We start from the raw sequence: 19,212 nt of genomic DNA on the forward strand, positions 1-19,212 counted from the left end.
GAGGGTTGATTCAGGGTTGGGAGGTGGATTCGGGGTGCAGATTCGGCACTCCAATGGATTTGGGGCTGAGGAGTGCACTTGTAGGGTCGATGTGGGGGCACGGGAGTGAACCGGGAGCTTTGGGGGTGGATTCTCCGGGGCTGCGGAGTGGATTTGGCTCGGGTAGGGGTGGATTTGGGGAGGAGATTTCGGGTTGGGGTGAGTTTGGAGGCTGGGGGGGGGGGGGGGGTTGACTTTGGGGCATCGATGCGGGGCAAAGGGGTGGAGGTGCGGCGAGGAAGCACATCTGGAATGCGAATGGGGACAGAAGTGGGTCCGGAGCATCCTCTGCCTCACGCAGGGCCGGCTGGAGCGGGGAGCGCGGCCGGGCAGAGGCGGCACCGGGCGGAGGCGGGAAGCGGGGCTGGGTTGAGACGGGACCGGGCAGAGATGGGAAGCGGGGCTGGGATGAGACGGGACCGGGCGGAGGCGGGAAGCGGGGCTGGGTTGAGACGGGACCGGGCGGAGGCGGTAAGCGGGGCTGGGTTGAGACGGGACCGGGCGGAGGCGGGAAGCGGGGCTGGGTTAGGACGGGACCGGGCCGAGGCGGGAAGCGGGGCTGGGTTGAGACGGGACCGGGCGGAGATGGGAAGCGGGGCTGGGTTGAGACGGGACCGGGCGGAGGCGAGAAGCGGGGCTGGGTTGAGACGGGACCGGGCGGAGGCGGGAAGCGGGGCTGGGTTGAGACGGGACCGGGCGGAGGCGGGAAGCGGGGCTGGGTTGAGACGGGACCGGGCGGAGATGGGAAGCGGGGCTGGGTTAGGACGGGACCGGGCGGAGGCGGGAAGCGGGGCTGGGTTAGGACGGGACCGGGCGGAGGCGGGAAGCGGGGCTGGGTTAGGACGGGACCGGGCGGAGGCGGGGAGCGGGGCCGGGTTAGGACGGGACCGGGCGGAGGCGGGAAGCGGGGCTGGGTTAGGACGGGACCGGGCGGAGGCGGGAAGCGGGGCTGGGTTAGGACGGGACCGGGCGGAGGCGGGAAGCGGGGCTGGGTTAGGACGGGACCGGGCGGAGGCGGGAAGCGGGGCTGGGTTAGGACGGGACCGGGCGGAGGCGGGGAGCGGGGCTGGGTTAGGACGGGACCGGGCGGAGGCGGGGAGCGGGGCCGGGTTGAGACGGGACCGGGCGGAGGCGGGGAGCGGGGCCGGGTTAGGACGGGACCGGGCGGAGGCGGGGAGCGGGGCCGGGTTAGGACGGGACCGGGCGGAGGCGGGGAGCGGGGCCGGGTTAGGACGGGACCGGGCGGAGGCGGGGAGCGGGGCCGGGTTAGGACGGGACCGGGCGGAGGCGGGGAGCGGGGCCGGGTTAGGACGGGACCGGGCGGAGGCGGGGAGCGGGGCCGGGTTAGGACGGGACCGGGCGGAGGCGGGAAGCGGGGCCGGGTTGAGGCGGGAAGCGGGGCGGGGCCTGGCTAAGGCGGGGCCTGGCTAAGGCGGGGCCGGGCGGGGGCGGGGCCCGGTTAAGGCGGGCGGTGGGGCCGGGCGGAGGCGAGGAGCGGGGCCGGGCGGAGGGGCCGGGCGGAGGGGCCGGGCGGAGGGGCCGGGCGGAGGGGCCGGGCGGAGGGGCCGGGCGGAGGGGCCGGGCGGAGGGGCCGGGCGGAGGGGCCGGGCGGAGGGGCCGGGCGGAGGCGAGGAGCGGGGCCGGGCGGAGGCAGGGCCTGGCTAAGGCGGGCGGAGGGGCAGGGCGGAGGCGGGAAGCTGGCCTTGGCCGGGCATGGCGGAGCTGGTGGAGTTCCGGGTGCCCACCGGTAGCGCCCGGACGCTGCTGGTTTGGGGGCTGGAGCCGGACCCGAGCCTAGAGGTGAGGAGAAGCCTCGGATCGAGCACCAGAGCTACTCAAGGCCAGAGGAGCGGGACCCGGGAGCCTCCCGGCACTGAGCAGCGGGACCCGGGAGCCTCCCGGCACTGAGCAGCGGGACCCGGGAGCCTCCCGGCACTAAGGAGCGGGACCCGGGAGCCTCCTAACAATAAGGAGCGGGACCCGGGAGCCTCCCGGCACTAAGGAATGGGACCCGGGAGCCTCCCGGCACGGAGCAACGGGACCCGGGACCCCCATGCTACACCCCCTCAAGGCTGAGGGCTGGGGCCTGGCACCCCCAGGAGCTGGGTAGCAGAGCCTGAGGTTTCCCACGCAGACACTGAGCACCGGGAACTGGGACACTCACCCCCGGCCCAAAGGATCCTCAGGAGCTGGGAAGTGGGACCCAAGATGCCCCCGGGGCTGGAGCTGCCTCTCCGCCACTGAGGAGCAGGGACCTGGACTCCACCGCAGGGCTGAGCAGTGGAACCCTGAATCCCTCTGGGAATGGGGAGCAGGAACAGGGACCCACTAGGACCAAAGGAGCAGCTTCCAGGACCCTCTCAGGCCTGAGGATCCTCAGGGACCCCCCCAGGAGCTGTCCCCTTCAGACACAAATGGGTCCCAGGACCTCCCCACCCCTAGGTCCAAGAAGTGATGCCTTGAAAGGGTTGAATATCAAGGGCTGGGATCCCACCACCATCCCTGGAGCTAAGCTCCCAGTTCCCACTAGCTGTGCTCAAGGCTTCCTCTGTGTGCTAATAATATTCTTCTGAATCCCTCTTTTAGTTTTCTTTTGGCTTAATATTATTTCACATTGGATGCTTCTGTGCTCCACAACCTCCCTAGAGGTGTTGAGGACCAAGCATGGTCAGGATCTGCTGTGTGGTGAGACACTGGCACAGGTTGAGGGTGGTGAGAGCCTGGCACAGGTTGCCCAGGGAGGTTGGGGAGCACAGAAGCACCCAATGTGATCAAAGATCAAAGATCACATTGGGTGCTTCTGTGCTCCCCAACCTCCCTGGATGTGTTCAGGACCAGGCTGGATGAGACCTTGAGCATCCTGAGAGCTGGGACCAACAGGATGTGAGTGGGAAGGGCTGGGAGCAGTGTGACAGTGAAGCCATTCCCATGGGAAGTTGGAGTTCCCATGGCAAGCATCTTTCATGCCCCAGCTCAGCTTCTACTCCCAGGTGGTGATGATGGTGATGAGGAGGAGGATGAAGGTGATGGTGATAATGATGGTGATGGTGAAGTTGGTGATGATAGTGGTGATGATGATGGTAGTGGTGAAGGTGAAGATGATGGTGGTGATGGTGATAGTGGTGGTGAAGGTGATGGTGCTGATCATGAAGATGATGGTGGCAATGAGGATGATGGTGTTGATGAAGGTGATGGTGATGATAGTGGTGGTGATGATGATGATGACTTTGATAGTGATGATGCTGATGGTGAAGGTGATGGTGGTGATGATGGAGAAAGTAATGGTGGTGATGATGGTGAAGGTAATGGCGGTGATGATGTTGATGGTGTAGGTGATGGTGATGATGGTAAAGAAGGTGATGGTGATGATGATAGTGGTGATGATGATGGTGATGGTGATCAAAGATCACATTGGGTGCTTCTGTGCTCCACAACCTCCCTGGAGATGTTCAGGACCAGGCTGGATGAGGCTTTGAGTGACCTGTTCTAGCAGGAGGTGTCCTCTGCCTATGGCAGGAGGGTTGGAACTGGCTGAGCTTTGAGCTCCCTTCCAACCCAACCCATTCTGTGATGCTGTGCTGGTAATGGCTGCTTGGTCTGAGTCAGGCTGCTGCTGTCCCTGGCTCATCCACCCATCTGCTCTGCAGGAAAGCAAACTGAATGCAGTGGAAACTTCAATTGAGGAGGCAGAAATCTCTGGAGAGGATGGAATAGATTGGTGCTCTCTGTGAGATGGCAAGTGGGAAGCCCTGGGAAACATCTGAATCCAGAGGACCACCTCATAACTACCTGAAGAGCAGGCTCAGGACAGAGCTCATTGCTGTCTGCAACTACCTGAAGGGAGGCTGTAGCCAGCCGAGGTTGGGCTCTGCTGCCAGGCACCCAGGGACAGAAGAAGAGGACACAGCCTCAAGCTCTGCCAGGGCAGGTCCAGGCTGGATGTTAGGAAGTTCTCCACAGCTAAAGAGATTGGCATTGGGATGTGCTGCCCAGGGAGGTGGTGGAGTCTCCATCCCAGGAGGCTGCATGAGACACTTAGTGCCAGGAGTTTAGTTGGTTGGAACGTGTTGGGTGATAGGTTGCTCTCAATGACCTCAAAGGACTTTTCCAACCTGGTTAGTTCTGTGACTGTGTTTTCCCTCTTGTTTTTTCCCTGCAGCATTCCCTCTTCTCAGTGTTTTCCTCCTTTGGGCTGCTCTACTCACTGCGGGCACACCAGAACGCCGCCGTGGCAGGGCCTGGCTTTTATGCTGTGGTCAAGTTTTACTCAGCTGGGGATGCCAGCAGAGCCCAGCGTGCCTGCAATGGGCAAAGGCTGTTCCAGAAGTCCCCCATGAAGGTGAGCATGGCAGCCCCAGTGGGCAACCACATGGGATTATTCCCTAGGGAGGTTCTCACAGTGTCACAGCATCACAGCATCACAGTATCACCAAGGTTGGAAGAGACCTCACAGACCATCAAGTCCAACCCTTTAGCACAGAGCTCAAGGCCAGACCATGGCACCAAGTGCCACGTCCAGTCCTGCCTTGAACAGCTCCAGGGACGGCGACTCCACCACCTCCCCGGGCAGCCCATTCCAGTGGCCAATGACTCCCTCAGGGAAGAACTTTCTCCTCACCTCCTGTCAAGGTTGTTTAGCCTGGAGAAGAGGAGGCTCAGAGGTGATCTTATTACTGTCTACAACTACCTGAAGGGACATTGTAGCTAGGTGGGGGTTGGCCTCTTCTGCCAGGCAGCCAGCAATAGAACAAGGGGACACAGTCTCAAGTTGTGCTAGGGTAGGTCTAGGGTGGATGTGAGGAGGAAGTTGTTGTCAGAGAGAGTGATTGGCACTGGAATGGGCTGCCCAGGGAGGTGGTGGAGTGACTGTGGCTGGAGGTCTTCAAGAAAAGCCTGGCTGGGGCACTTAGTGCCATGGTCTGGTTGACTGGCTAGGGCTGGGTGCTAGGTTGGACTGGAGGATCTTGGAGGTCTCTTCCAACCTGCTTGATTCTATGATTCTATGTTTCCGTGATTCAGCAGCTGGAAGTGACTCTCCCAGAGCCATGAGTGCTGCACCTGCAGTGGGAACCTTGCAAACAAAGCTTGGCTAAGCAGAGCTCTTCTCTCCTGGCCAGGTCTGTGTCTGCACCAAGCAGCAAGGGTTTGAGCAGCAAGTGCAGGCTCTCAGCAGCACCAAGTGTCAGGAGCTGGCCAACCACTACCTGGGATTCAACGGCTGGTCCAGTCGCATCATCACGGTAGGGGGCACTCCAGATTCCTCCATCCTTCCATTCAGCCTCTCCCCACCCCATCTTCTCCATTAGACCTGTTGGTAAAATGAGGATTGTGCTCAAATCAGCAAATAAGAGAGGTAAAGGAGATGCTTTTTGGTATCACAGTATCATCAGGGTTGGAAGAGACCTCACAGATCACCAAGTCCAACCCTTTAGCACAGAGCTCAAGGCCAGACCATGGCACCAAGTGCCACGTCCAGTCCTGCCTTGAACAGCTCCAGGGACGGCGACTCCACCACCTCCCCGGGCAGCCCATTCCAGTGGCCAATGACTCTCTCAGGGAAGAACTTTCTCCTCACCTCCAGCCTAAATCTCCCCTGGCACAGCCTGAGGCTGTGTCCTCTCCTTCTGGTGCTGGCCACCTGAGAGAAGAGAGCAACCTCCTCCTGGCCACAACCTCCCCTCAGGTAGTTGTAGACAGCAATGAGGTCTGCCCTGAGCCTCCTCTTCTCCAGGATAACCAATCCCAGCTCCCTCAGCCTCTCCTCGTAGGGCTGTGCTCAAGGCCTCTCCCCAGCCTCGTTGCCCTTCTCTGGACACGCTCAAGCATCTCAATGTCCCTCCTAAACTGGGGGGCCCAGAACTGAACACAGCACTCAAGGTGAGGTCTAAGCAGTGCAGAGTACAGGGGCAGAATGACCTCCCTGCTCCTGCTGGCCACACCATTGCTGATGCAGGCCAGGATGCCACTGGCTCTCTTGGCCACCTGGGCACACTGGTGCCACAGCCCTGGAGCAGGTTGCCCAGAATGGTTCTGGAGTCTCATTCTCTGCAGAGATTCCAACCCTCCCTGGCCATTGTGCTCTTGGGTGCCCTGCTTCAGCAGGCTGTGGTGGTTTGGGTGTTCCCCACCCCCACACACACACTTTGGAGAATCACCCAGACTAGACTCAGTGGCTCTGGAAACTGAATGAAGCTTTGTATCTACAGCTCAGCACAAGGCAGGAGCAGAGATTTACAACACACACAGAAACAGACAAGCTAAAAAGTAACACAGAAACACAACCTGAGTCCCCAGGAGAGGCTCTCAACCACCCTTCCACCTTCCTCCCACCCCTCCACCTTACCCCAGCTCTTGCCTTATATTCAAGGTAGTTTGGAGGGTCAGCCAGGGGGGTTAAGAAGCAGATGGATTAGTCACACAGACCACAGGTTAGGTTAGAGAGGTTCAGCCCAAGGCCCAGAGAGAGCCAGAGAGCAACTCTGTTATCTATGTTGCTGTTCTTAGCCATCTCAGCAAGCCTCTGAGTGCAGCAGGCATCACCACTGGTTCCTTTTCACAGCCTAGCATCTAATTCTTCTCACCAAAACGTTCTGGCTAGCTTTAAACTAGCACACAGCAGGGGTTGGACTGGATGATCTCCAGAGGTCCCTCCCAGCCCTCACCACACTGCAATTTTGGGCCACACATGAGGTATTTTGAAAGCTTAGAGGGAGAAGATCACTGTGGGTTGGGCTTCTGCTTCTACAACTGAGAGCAGCTGTAACTAACAGTGCCAGGACTTGACAGGTGTCTTTGTGGGCTGAAAGGGGCTGAGGTGACAGATGTGGAGGATGTGGACTGGGAAGTATTTCTAAGCTAGGGTCAGGACAATAAAGATCCCTGCCCTGTCTCCACCATGTGCTACCTGCTGTGCAGAGGTCTGTGTCCACAGGAAACACAGAGTGGGACAGGTTGGAAGGGACCTCTGAAGATTCATAGATGCACAGAATGGGTTGGGTTGGAAGGGACCTCAAAGCTCAGCCAGTTCCAATCCCTCTGCCATAGGCAGAGACACCTCCCATCAGCACAGGGTGCTCAAGGCCTCATCCAGCCTGGTCCTGAACACCTTCAGGGAGGTTGTGGAGCACAGAAGCACCCAATGTGATCTTTGATCACATTGGGTGCTTCTGTGCTCCACAACCTCCCTGGGAAACCTGTCCCAGTGTCTCACCACCCTCAACATGTGCCAGGCTCTCACCACTCTCAACCTGTGCCAGTCTCTCACCACCCTCTTAATTTCTTCCTCATCTCTACTCTCAGCTTCCCCTCTCCCACCTCAAAGCTACTTCCCTCCTCCTGGCACTCCCAGCCCTTGTCACAAGTCCCTCCCCAGCTCTCCTGGAGCCCCTTCAGGCACTGGAAGGTTGCTCTAAGGTCTCCCCCCAGAGCTCTTCTTCAGGCTCAACAGCCCCAACTGTCCCAGCCTGTTCTCCACAGGGGAGATTCTGCATCCCTATGAGCATCTTTGTGGCCTCCTCTGGACCCTCAAGGTTATCAAGTGCAACCCCCCTGCCAGAGCAGGGTCACCTAAAGCAGGTCACACAGGAACACAGAACCACAGAACTGTTGATGTTGGAAGAGACTTCTGAGATCAAGTCCAACTGCTGACCCATAGCTCACAGTCCCACCACTGCAAGCCACTGCCACTGAACCACCTCCCTCAGCACCACATCCAGGGGGCTTTGAAACACCTGCAGGGATGGGGACTCCACCACCTCCCTGGACAGCCTGAGCCAGTGCCTGAGAACCCCTGCTGGGAAGTCATTTTTCCTCCTATCCAACCTGAACCTGCCCTGCTATAACTCGAGGCATGAGGCCTTTTCCTCTTGTCCTATCCCTTGCTGCATCTGCAGTCACTTTGATGCATTTTGCATCTAGAACCAAAACACATCCAGGCAGGTCTTGAATGTCTCCAGAGGCTCAGCCTCCACCACCTCTCTGGGCAGCCTGCTCCAGGGCTCTGCCACCCTCAAAGTACAGAAGTTGAGCCAGCAGTGTGCCCAGGTGGCCAAGACAGCCAGTGGCATCCTGGCCTGCATCAGCAATGGTGTGGCCAGCAGGAGCAGGGAGGTCATTCTGCCCCTGTACTCTGCACTGCTTAGACCACACCTTGAGTGCTGTGTTCAGTTCTGGGCCCCCCAGTTTAGGAGGGACATTGAGATGCTTGAGCGTGTCCAGAGAAGGGCAACGAGGCTGGGGAGAGGCCTTGAGCACAGCCCTACAAGGAGAGGCTGAGGGAGCTGGGATTGGTTAGCCTGGAGAAGAGGAGGCTCAGGGCAGACCTTATTGCTGTCTACAACTACCTGAGGGGAGGTTGTGGCCAGGAGGAGGTTGCTCTCTTCTCTCAGGTGGCCAGCACCAGAAGGAGAGGACACAGCCTCAGGCTGTGCCAGGGGAGATTTAGGCTGGAGGTGAGGAGAAAGTTCTTCCCTGAGAGAGTCATTGGCCACTGGAATGGGCTGCCCGGGGAGGTGGTGGAGTCGCCGTCCCTGGAGCTGTTCAAGGCAGGACTGGACGTGGCACTTGGTGCCATGGTCTGGCCTTGAGCTCTGTGCTAAAGGGTTGGACCTGATGATCTGTGAGGTCTCTTCCAACCCTGATGATACTGTGAGACTGTGATACTGTGAAGTTGCTCCTACAGTGGAGTCTGTGCCCATCACCTCTTGTGCTGTTGCTGTGCCACTCACTCCCAGAAGGACATTGAGAGGCTGGAACAGGTCCACAGAAGGGCAACAAAGTTGGGGAAGGGTCTGGAGAAGAGGGCTGGGGAGGAGCAGCTGAGGGAGCTGGGGGGGTGCAGTGTGGAGGAGAGGAGGCTGAGGGAGACCTCATTGCTCTCTGCAGCTCCTCCTGATCAGGGCTCAGATCTAACCAAACTCATCAAAGTTAAGGATTTCTGATCTTCCCAACAGCTGCAGAATGTATCTGGCTTGGATGGGGAGAACAAGGAGCTGGGGAAGACATCTGAGAGGCCATCAGTCAAATTCCTGTGTGCCATGGAGGTGACAGTGCCCAGCCATGGGGTGTGCTCCAGGGGAGTTGCCCTCGGGGAGGCAGAGGTGGAGGGCAGTGAAGGTAGGTGCTGGGTGCAGCTGGCAGCCTCTCATAGCAGCCAAGCCCTGAGCTTCCCTCTGCACAGTGTGTGGGGCTGGGAGAGGATCTGAGTGTATCCTGAGGGCCCTGTGAGCTGTGCAGTGAGCCCCTGAGCCTGCCTCTGCCTCCCAGCTTCACACCAGTGGCACTTTCTGACCCTCTGCCCTCTCCTTCTCGCCTGCAGCGTTCTGCATTGCCCAGCAGGGCCGCTCCTGGTGTGAGCAGGCAGTGTGAGCATGGCCATGGCATAGCTCGGGTGCCAGCAGGGCTCCTCACTGCCTGCTGCCCCGGGAGGGCCTGCCACAGGGCCAGGGATCCTCTGCTGCTGTGGGTTGGCACAGGGAGCCCCTCTGGGCACTGCCATGCTGCTGCCACCTCCTGAAACAGAAGCAGCCTGCAGCAGATCTGTGAAGCTGTGCTTGGCTGCGTTCCCTGTGCAGTGCTGCTGTGAGCTTCACCTGCAGAGTGGCTTCTCACAGAGCCAGACAAGGCCTTCCAGATCACCCACTCCAGCCCTTACCCCAGCACTGCCAGGGCAGCACCAAACCATGGCCCTCAGCACCACATCTCCACAGCTTTCAGACCCCTCCAGGCATGGGGACTCCCCCACTGCCCTGGGTAGCCTGGGCCAAGCCTTCACAACCCTTTGGGGGAAGAAATTGTTCCTCTTAGCCAACTTAATCCTGCCCTGGGGCAACTTGATGACATTTCCTTTTTGTCCTACCACTTGTTCCTTTGGAGCAGAGTCCAACCCCCCCCCTCACTGCAGCCTCCTCTTTGGGAGCTATAGAGAGCAATGAGGTCTCCCTCAGCCTCCTCTCCTCCACGCTGCACCCCCCCAGCTCCCTCAGCTGCTCCTCCCCAGCCCTCTTCTCCAGACCCTTCCCCACCTTTCTTGCCCTTCTGTGGACCTGTTCCAGCCTCTCAATGTCCCTCTGGGAGTGAGGGGCCCAGAACTGATCCCAGTACATGAGATGTGGCCTGGCCATTGCCCAATACAGAGGGATGAACCCTGCCCCTCTCCTGCTGGCCACACTGTTGCAGATCCAGGCCAGGCTGCTGGTGCCCTCCTTGCCCTCTTGGGCACACCCTGGCTCATCTTCACTTGCTGTCATCTAACCCCCCCAGGGCCTTTTCCACCAGGCAGTTTTCAGCCACCCTGTCCCCAGCCTGGAGCAATCGTGGGGTGGTTGTGACCCAAGGGCAGGGCCCAGCCCTTGGTGACTGATGGTAGTAACACTCTGCTGCTTGTGTCCAGGTCCTCTTGAGTTCCTCACAGCCACAAGAAGAGCTCAGAAGCTGGCAGTTGGGAAAGCTTTGTCCAGCTCCTTTCAGAAGATTCTGCTGGTGGTCCTGGGTAAGGCCTGGTTTGGGCTCTGAACTCTGGGCTAATGGCATCAGATCTTCAGGAATTCTTTTACTCCTGAACCTTTCTTAGCCTTCATTATGGCTTTGGACATAACTAACCTTGTGTTGTGCTCAGGGATGGTTTCACAGAGTGGTTCCACCCTGGGAGCTGTGAGCAGGAAAGAAAAGATCTGACCTGCTGATGGCTGCCCCTGAGAAATGAGCCACTGAAACTCCAAACCCCAGGGGTGGAACTGCTGGCAGGAGGAGCTGATCAGGCTACCTGCCTGGTGAGTGTGGGGCAGGCTGTGGATGGAGTCTACCTGGACTGCAGCAAAGCCTTTGCCACTGTCTGCCACAAGAAGCTCCTGGCCAAGCTGGCAGCTCATGGTTTGGACAGGTTCATTCTGTGCTGGATCAAGAACTGTTTGGATGGCAGAGCCCAGAGAGTGGTAGTGAATGGTGCCACAGCCAGCTGGCAGCTGGCACTGGTGGTGTGCCCCAGGGGTCAGTGCTGGGCACAGTCCTGCTCAGTGTCTTTATTGATGATCTGGAGCAGGGGATTGAGTCCAGCAGCAGTGAGTTTGCAGATGGCACCAAGCTAGGAGCAGCTGTGGAGCTGTTGGAGGGGAGCAGAGCCCTGCAGAGGGACCTGGCCAGGCTGCATGGGTGGGCAGAGGCCATGGGGATGAGATTGAACAAGGCCAAGTGCAGGGTTCTGCACTTTGGCCACAACAAGCCCAAGCAGCACTGCAGGCTGGGGCCAGAGTGGCTGAGAGCAGGCAGGAGGAAAGGGACCTGGGGGTACTGGTAGATAGTAGGCTGAAAAGGAGGCAGCAGTGCCCAGGTGGGCAGCAGAGCCAATGGCATCCTGGGCTGGCTCAGGAGCAGTGTGGGCAGCAGGACAAGGGAGGTTCTTGTGCCCCTGTGCTCAGCACTGCTCAGGCCACCCCTGGAGTGCTGTGTCCAGTTCTGGGCTCCTCCATTGCAGAGAGATGTTGAGGTGCTGGAAGGTGTTGAGAGAAGGGCAGCAAGGCTGGGGAGGGGCCTGGAGCAGAGCCCTGTGAGGAGAGGCTGAGGGAGCTGGGGGGGTGCAGCCTGCAGCAGAGGAGGCTCAGGGCAGAGCTGATTGCTGCCTGCAGCTGCCTGCAGGGAGGCTGTAGCCAGGTGGGGTTGGGCTCTGCTGCCAGGCAGCCAGGGACAGAGCAAGAGGACACAGCCTGAAGCTGTGCCAGGGCAGGTTGAGGCTGGATGTTGTTAGGAAGTTGTCAGAGAGAGTGATTGGCATTGGAATGGGCTGCCCAGGGAGGTGGTGGAGTGGCTGTGGCTGGAGGTGTTGCAGCCAAGCCTGGCTGGGGCACTTAGTGCCATGGTCTGGTTGGTTGGGCAGGGCTGGGTGCTAGGTTGGGCTGCAGGAGCTTGGAGCTCTCTTCCAACCTGCCTGATTCTATGATTCTATGGTTCAGATGTTTCCCAGGGCTTCCCACTTCCCATCTCACAGAGAGCACCAATCTATTCCATCCTCTCCAGAGATTTCTGCCTCCTCAATTGATGTTTCCACTGCATTCAGTTTGCTTTCCTGCAGAGCAGATGGGTGGATGAGCCAGGGACAGCAGCAGCCTGACTCAGACCAAGCAGCCACTACCAGCACAGCATCACAGAATGGGTTGGGTTGGAAGGGAGCTCAAAGCTCAGCCAGTTCCAACCCTCCTGCCATAGGCAGAGGACACCTCCTGCTAGAACAGGTCACTCAAAGCCTCATCCAGCCTGGTCCTGAACACCTCCAGGGAGGTTGTGGAGCACAGAAGCACCCAATGTGATCTTTGATCACATTGGGTGCTTCTGTGCTCCACAACCTCCCTGGGCAACCTGTGCCAGTGTCTCACCACCCTCAACCTCTGCCAGTGTCTCACCACCCTCATCCTGTGCCAGTGTCTCACCACCCTCAACCTGTGCCAGTCTCTCACCACACAGCAGATCCTAACCATGCCTCTGACTTTTCTCTTTCAGAGAGTGGGAAGGTGGCTGTGGAGTACAATTCCTGGCAGGAGGAGCCCACAGACCTCTTAACTGAAGAGGAACTGAAAGGACTCATCGAGGTAAAAGCAATTTAGCTTTAGCACAGACCCTGGGCCACAGCTGTCAGCTCTGCCACTTTCTGGCACCTTCTTTTTCCACAGCACTGCTGAGATCCCAGAAGTAATTAACATCTGGGAATGGTTCAGCAGGCTGAGGTCTGAAAACTCCTGCTTTTGGAGTAGCTTTCTGCAGAAATGTGGCTTTGGGGCAGCAAGCAGGACAGAGGTATCACAGTATCACACAGTATCACAGTATCATCAGGGCTGGAAGAGACCTCACAGCTCATCAAGTCCAACCCTTTAGCACAGAGCTCAAGGCCAGACCATGGCACCAAGTGCCACGTCCAGTCCTGCCTTGAACAGCTCCAGGGACGGCGACTCCACCACCTCCCCGGGCAGCCCATTCCAGTGGCCAATGACTCTCTCAGGGAAGAACTTTCTCCTCACCTCCAGCCTAAATCTCCCCTGGCACAGCCTGAGGCTGTGTCCTCTCCTTCTGGTGCTGGCCACCTGAGAGAAGAGAGCAACCTCCTCCTGGCCACAACCTCCCCTCAGGTAGTTGCAGACAGCAATGAGGTCTGCCCTGAGCCTCCTCTTCTCCAGGCTAACCAATCCCAGCTCCCTCAGCCTCTCCTCCTAGGGCTGTGCTCAAGGCCTCTCCCCAGCCTCGTTGCCCTTCTCTGGACACGCTCAAGCATCTCAATGTCCCTCCTAAACTGGGGGGCCCAGAACTGAACACAGCACTCAAGGTGTGGTCTAAGCAGTGCAGAGTACAGGGGCAGAATGACCTCCCTGCTCCTGCTGGCCACACCATTGCTGATGCAGGCCAGGATGCCACTGGCTCTCTTGGCCACCTGGGCACACTGCTGGCTCATGTTCATGTGGGTACCAATCAGCACCCCCAGATCCCTCTCTGTCTGGCTGCTCTCAGCCACTCTGACCCCAGCCTGTATCTCTGCATGGGGTTGCTGTGGCCAAAGTGCAGCACCCTGCACTTGGAGCTATTGAACTCCATCCCCTTGGACTCTGCCCATCTGTGCAGGCAGTCAAGGTCCTGCTGCAGAGCCCTTCTGCCCTCCAACCCAGCCACATCTGCCCCAGCTTAGTGTCATCTAAGGTGGTGCACCTTGAGCCATCTCACAGCTGACAGTGGCCAAGGGCTGCTCTTGAGTGGGACAATGTTGGTAAAGCCACAGCAGGAGATGACTTTTGAAGGAGTTCTTCTAGAAAATCAAAACTCCCCATCCAGAACAGCACTGCCTGAGCTCATCCTTCCCAGGAGGAATGGCTCTGAAAAGCTTTGGTGAAACCCCTGCAGGTGCCTGTGGGATCATAGAATGGTAGGAGTTGGAAAGGACCTCTGGAGATCATCCAGCCCAACCCCCTTGTCCAGAGCAGGGTCACCCAGGGCAGGCCACACAGGAGCACATCCAGGTGGGTTTGAAAGTCTCCAGAGGAGGAGACTCCACAATCACTCTGGGCAGGCTGCTCCAGGCCTCCAGCAGCCTCACAGCAGAGAAGTTTCTCCTCATGTTGAGGTGGAACTTTCTGGGTTCCAGCTTGTACCCAGTGTTCCTTGTCCTATCATTGGGCACCACCAAACAGAGCCTGGCACCTTCATCCTGACCCCCATCCCTCAGGTCTTTACAGGCATTGCTCAGATGCCCTCTCAGCCTTCTCCTCTCCAGACTCAACAGCCCCAGGACTCAGCCCTTCCTACTCACACAGATGTTCCAGTCCCTTCAGTGTCCTCATAGCCTCTGGTAGACTCTCCAGCAGATCAGTCACAGAATCAGGCAGGGTTGGAAGGGACCACAAGGAGCAGGCAGTGCCAACTCCCCTGCCATGCCCAGGGACACCCTACCCTAGAGCAGGCTGCACACAGCCTCAGCCAGCCTGGCCTCAAACACCTCCAGCCATGGGGCCTCAACCCCCTCCCTGGGCAACCCATTCCAGCCTCTCACCACTCTCCTGCTCAACAACTTCCTCCTCACCTCCAGATCTCCTGATCTGGGGAGCCCCAAACTGGACACACTACTTACAGGTGTGGTCTCAGCAGGGCAGAGCAGCCCTGCTGGGCACACAAGATCTGCTGGCCTGCACTGACCAGAACCCCCCCAGCTGCACCAGTGTCACTTGGATCTCGGTGCTGGGGGGCTGAGCTCTGCATGCCAGCCCTTGGCACAGCCACTGGTGAGCTGAGGATTTCCACTTCACTGGGTCTGAACCCTGCTGCTGAGCAGGGAGATCTGAGCTGTGGTATTTTGAGGACAAGCATCACCCTCAGCTGTTCACCAGCACGATGCAGCAGCAGCCTGTGTGGAAGAAGTGTCTCAAGTCCCCTGTGACACAGTGTTCCAGCTGATGACCCTGAGTCACCCACTGCCTTCAGGCAGGATTCTTCCTTTCTTACTGAAGAGCAAACAGGACTCTGGGGGTGAGAAGTAGCCAGCAGCCATCAGAGGGGGTTAGCAAGTTGAGAAGATGAAACTTCATTGAATCATGGAATGCCTTAGGTTGGAAGAGGCCCCAAAAGCTCATCCAGGCCAACCCTCTGCAGCCAGCAGGGACATCCCCAGCCAGAGCAGGATGCTCACAGCCACAAACAGCCTCCCCTGCACTGCTGCCAGCCATGGGCAGCTCCCAGCTCTCTGGGCAGCCTGGCACAGGCTCTCCCCACCCTCACTGCCAAACATTTCTCCCTTCTCTCCACTCTCAAGCTCCTCTCTCACCTTCCAACCATCCCCCCTTGGCCTGGCCCAGCAGCTCCTGCTCACAGCTCTGTCCCCAGCTCTCTGCTGGGCCCTTCCAGCACTCCAAGGCCACCAGAAGGTCTCCCTGCAGCCTTCTCTCCTGCAGCCTGCCCAAGCCCAACTCTCCCAGCCTGGCCTCACAGCAGAGCCCTGCCAGCCCTGCCAGCACTGCTGTGGCCTCCTCTGGCCCTGCTGCAGCAGCTCCCTGCCTGTGCTGTGCTGAGCACTCCAGAGCTGCCCCAGCACTGCAGGGAGGTCTCACCAGAGCAGAGGGCAGAATCCCCTCCCTCCACTGCTGCTCACAGATCTCTGCTGGATTATTCTGTGCATTTTTCTCTGCACAACCTCTTCCATCTGACCTCTCTCAACCCCACAGAGAGCTGACCTAACATGTAGTGACCATGAGAGAAGTGAGCAGTGAAGTCAGACACAAAGTCCTCTGCTTCTGAAAGCAGCAGACACATCCCTGCCCTCCCCTGCTGCCTCACATCCCTTGTGATAGTGTGGGAGGCAATTCTGTGCTTGCTCTCTGCAAGGCACCTTCCAGCCTGATGGGAAGAGGAACAAACAGGAATTGGGAAGGATTTGCTTGGGAGGATTGCTGCTGGCTGCCCTTTGGGTTCATTGCCTTGTGATGTTGGGTCAGGCTCTCCAGAGCTGAAATGTTCCTGAGCTGGGAAATTCCTGTGCTGCTGAGGCCTCACCAGGAGTACTGTGCCCAGTTCAGAGCAGCCCAGCTCAGGAGGGACAAACAACTGCTGGAGAGAGTCCACCACAGGGCCACTGAGATGCTGAGGGGACTGGAACAGCTCTGAGCTGAGGAGAGGCTGAGGGAGCTGGGGCTGGTTAGCCTGGAGAGGAGAGGCTGAGGGAGCTGGGGCTGGTTAGTCTGGAGAGGAGGAGGCTGAGGGAGCTGGGGCTGGATAGCCTGGAGAGGAGAGGCTGAGGGAGCTGGGGCTGGTTAGCCTGGAGAGGAGAGGCTGAGGGAGCTGGGGCTGGTTAGCCTGGAGAGGAGAGGCTGAGGGAGCTGGGGCTGGTTAGCCTGGAGAAGAGGAGGCTGAGGGAGCTGGGGCTGGTTAGCCTGGAGAGGAGAGGCTGAGGGAGCTGGGGCTGGTTAGCCTGGAGAGGAGGAGGCTGAGGGAGCTGGGGCTGGTTAGCCTGGAGAGGAGAGGCTGAGGGAGCTGGGGCTGGTTAGCCTGGAGAGGAGGAAGCTGAGGGAGCTGGGGCTGGTTAGCCTGGAGAGGAGAGGCTGAGGGAGCTGGGGCTGGTTAGTCTGGAGAGGAGGAAGCTGAGAGGCTCTGATCAATGCTTGTAAATATCTCAGGGAGGGTGTCAGGAGGATGGGGCCAGACTCTTCCCAGTGGTGCCTAGGGGCAGGACAAGAGGCAGTTGGTGACAACTGTGTTCCTTTGTGACCTACCCTGGGTGGTCCTGCTTTGGACTGGATGATCTCCAGAGGTCCCTTCTGTGATTCCAGGGAAGCTCTACTGGATGTGGTTAACATCTCTTGTTTTGCAGGTGTGGAGGCTCTTGTAATGACAGGCCCAGGGGTTTAAACTGGCAGAGGGGAGATTTAAACTAGATGTTAGGAAAGGGTTCTTGACAGTGAGGGTGGTGAGACCTGGCACAGGTTGAAGGTGCTGAGACACTGGCACAGGTTGAGGGTGGTGAGACCCTGGCACAGGTTCCCCAGGGAGGTTGTGGAGCACAGAAGCACCCAATGTGATCAAAGATCACATTGGGTGCTTCTGTGCTCCACAACCTCCCTGAATGTGTTCAGGACCAGGCTGGATGAGACCTTGAGTGACCTGTTCTAGTGGGAGGTAGTCCCTGCCTACATCAGGGAGGTTGGAACTGGTTGAGCTTTGAGGTCCCTTCCAACCTAAACCATTCTCTGATTCTCTAAAGCTGAAATATGCTGTGGGGAAGGACATTTACTCTTGATTTGGCTTTGCAGGTCAACGAATTGTCCTTGGAGCAGTTTGACCTCGATGAAGAAGAAGTTTTGTCTGACATCAGCTTGGAGGATGAGCTCTTGAGCTGGGAGATGCCACCTAATTAGTACAGCTCTGTCTTCTCACCAGCTCCAGAAGTTGTGTGGTGTCTGATGAGGAAGCAAAAGCCTAAGCTGGGAGACGACATCTGGGTCACATCCAGCCTTTGCCTTCTCTCCTCATGCCTCACAGCCAAAGATGGGGGCAGTAAACCCCAGTGCTGCTAAAATTAAGCCCCCAGAAGTGAGCTGTTTTGGGAAGGGGAAATGTTTTCCTGTCAACTTATCCAGGTCAGCTATAAATGGAAGCCAACTTAGCTCTGCCTGCTTGTTTTGAGACAGCAGAGCAGATGTGCGTGGCACCGAGAGCAGAACAAAAGGAAAGAGCCCTCCCCACAGCAGCCCACGGCTCAGGTTTGCTCTGAGCTGCGGGAGAGAGCTGAGGGCAGCAGGAGCTGTATCACCAGCAGGAGTAGCTGTGGTGCTTGCACACCTCTGCCGAAGTGCTGCTGCCGGTGGAATCCCTGCCCAAGAGAGAAGCTGCAACTTGGAACTAGGTGCAGAGCCACAGCTGGAAGCTGAGATGTTAGGCACTGTGTGGAGCTGGCATGCTGGCACTGTGTGAGGCTGGGATGCTGGCACTGTGTGAGGCTGGGATGCTCACCCTGTGTGGAGCTGGCATGCTGGCACTGTGTGAGGCTGGGATGCTCACCCTCTGGAGCTGGCATGCTGGCACTGTGTGAGGCTGGGATGCTGGCACTGTGAGGCTGGGATGCTCACCCTGTGTGGAGCTGGCATGCTGGCACTGTGTGAGGCTGGGATGCTCACCCTCTGGAGCTGGCATGCTGGCACTGTGTGAGGCTGGGATGCTCACCCTCTGGAGCTGGCATGCTGGCACTGTGTGAGGCTGGGATGTTCACCCTGTGTGGAGCTGGCATGCTGGCACTGTGTGAGGCTGGGATGCTGGCACTGTGAGGCTGGGATGCTCACCCTGTGTGGAGCTGGCATGCTGGCACTGTGTGAGGCTGGGATGCTCACCCTGTGTGGACCTGGCATGCTGGCACTGTGTGAGGCTGGGATGTTCACCCTGTGTGGAGCTGGGATGCTAAACCTGTGTGGACCTGGCATGCTGGCACTGTGTGAGGCTGGGATGCTCACCCTCTGGAGCTGGCATGCTGGCACTGTGAGGCTGGGATGTTCACCCTGTGTGGAGCTGGCATGCTGGCACTGTGTGAGGCTGGGATGCTCACTCTGTGTGGAGCTGGCATGCTGGCACTGTGTGAGGCTGGGATGCTCACCCTGTGTGGAGCTGGCATGCTGGCACTGTGTGAGGCTGGGATGCTCACCCTGTGTGGAGCTGGCATGCTGGCACTGTGTGGAGCAAAGATTCTTTCTCCCTTCCAACAGGTTTGTTATTAAATTTACTCTTTTCCTTTTTGACTTTGGGCCATGGTAAATCCTCTAAGAATCACATTTGGCTTGGAAGGGACCCCCAAAGGTCATCCAGTCCAACTGCCCTGCACTCAGCAGGGACATCCCCAACCAGGGCAGGATGCTCACAGCCCCACACAGCCTCCCCTGCACTGCTGCCAGCCATGGGCAGCTCCCAGCTCTCTGGGCAGCCTGGCACAGGCTCTCCCCACCCTCACTGCCAAACATTTCTCCCTTCTCTCCACTCTCAAGCTCCTCTCTCACCTTCCAACCACCCCCCCTTGGCCTGGCCCAGCAGCTCCTGCTCACAGCTCTGTCCCCAGCTCTCTGCTGGGCCCTTCCAGCACTCCAAGGCCACCACAAGGTCTCCCTGCAGCCTTCTCTCCTGCAGCCTGCCCAAGCCCAACTCTCCCAGCCTGGCCTCACAGCAGAGCCCTGC

At 58.6% G+C, this 19,212-nt stretch overlaps 1 protein-coding gene across 5 annotated transcripts; it reads left to right on the top strand.

Moving 5' to 3' along the window:
• Positions 1-1,704: 1,704 nt before the first annotated feature.
• Positions 1,705-17,659, top strand: RDM1 (RAD52 motif containing 1). 5 transcript variants are annotated; one of them, XM_064174596.1, is made up of 7 exons: positions 1,705-1,839; positions 4,199-4,378; positions 5,157-5,279; positions 8,991-9,153; positions 10,430-10,528; positions 12,529-12,617; positions 17,307-17,659. In XM_064174596.1, the coding sequence occupies exons 1-7, from the start codon at positions 1,753-1,755 to the stop codon at positions 17,409-17,411; spliced, it is 846 nt and encodes a 281-aa protein (XP_064030666.1). In that variant the 5' UTR covers positions 1,705-1,752; the 3' UTR covers positions 17,412-17,659. The 5 variants fall into 5 exon arrangements, with proteins under 5 accessions (XP_064030666.1, XP_064030668.1, XP_064030669.1 ...); XM_064174597.1 differs by lacking the exon at positions 1,705-1,839 and adding an exon at positions 2,689-2,724; XM_064174598.1 differs by lacking the exon at positions 5,157-5,279.
• The last annotated feature ends 1,553 nt before the right edge of the window (positions 17,660-19,212 follow it).

The sequence above is a fragment of the Pogoniulus pusillus genome, chromosome 40 (genome assembly GCF_015220805.1).
Source record: "Pogoniulus pusillus isolate bPogPus1 chromosome 40, bPogPus1.pri, whole genome shotgun sequence".
In the NCBI taxonomy this organism is placed as follows: Eukaryota; Metazoa; Chordata; class Aves; order Piciformes; family Lybiidae; genus Pogoniulus; species Pogoniulus pusillus.

Bases quoted from the DNA above. Each gene is read 5' to 3' on its own strand.
- RDM1 (XM_064174596.1), top strand. From the start codon at position 1,753: ATGGCGGAGCTGGTGGAGTTCCGGGTGCCCACCGGTAGCGCCCGGACG. The intron at 4,379-5,156 runs GTGAGCATGGCA...TCTCCTGGCCAG, and splicing joins TCCAGAAGTCCCCCATGAAG to GTCTGTGTCTGCACCAAGCA. The intron at 10,529-12,528 runs GTAAGGCCTGGT...TTTCTCTTTCAG, and splicing joins GATTCTGCTGGTGGTCCTGG to AGAGTGGGAAGGTGGCTGTG.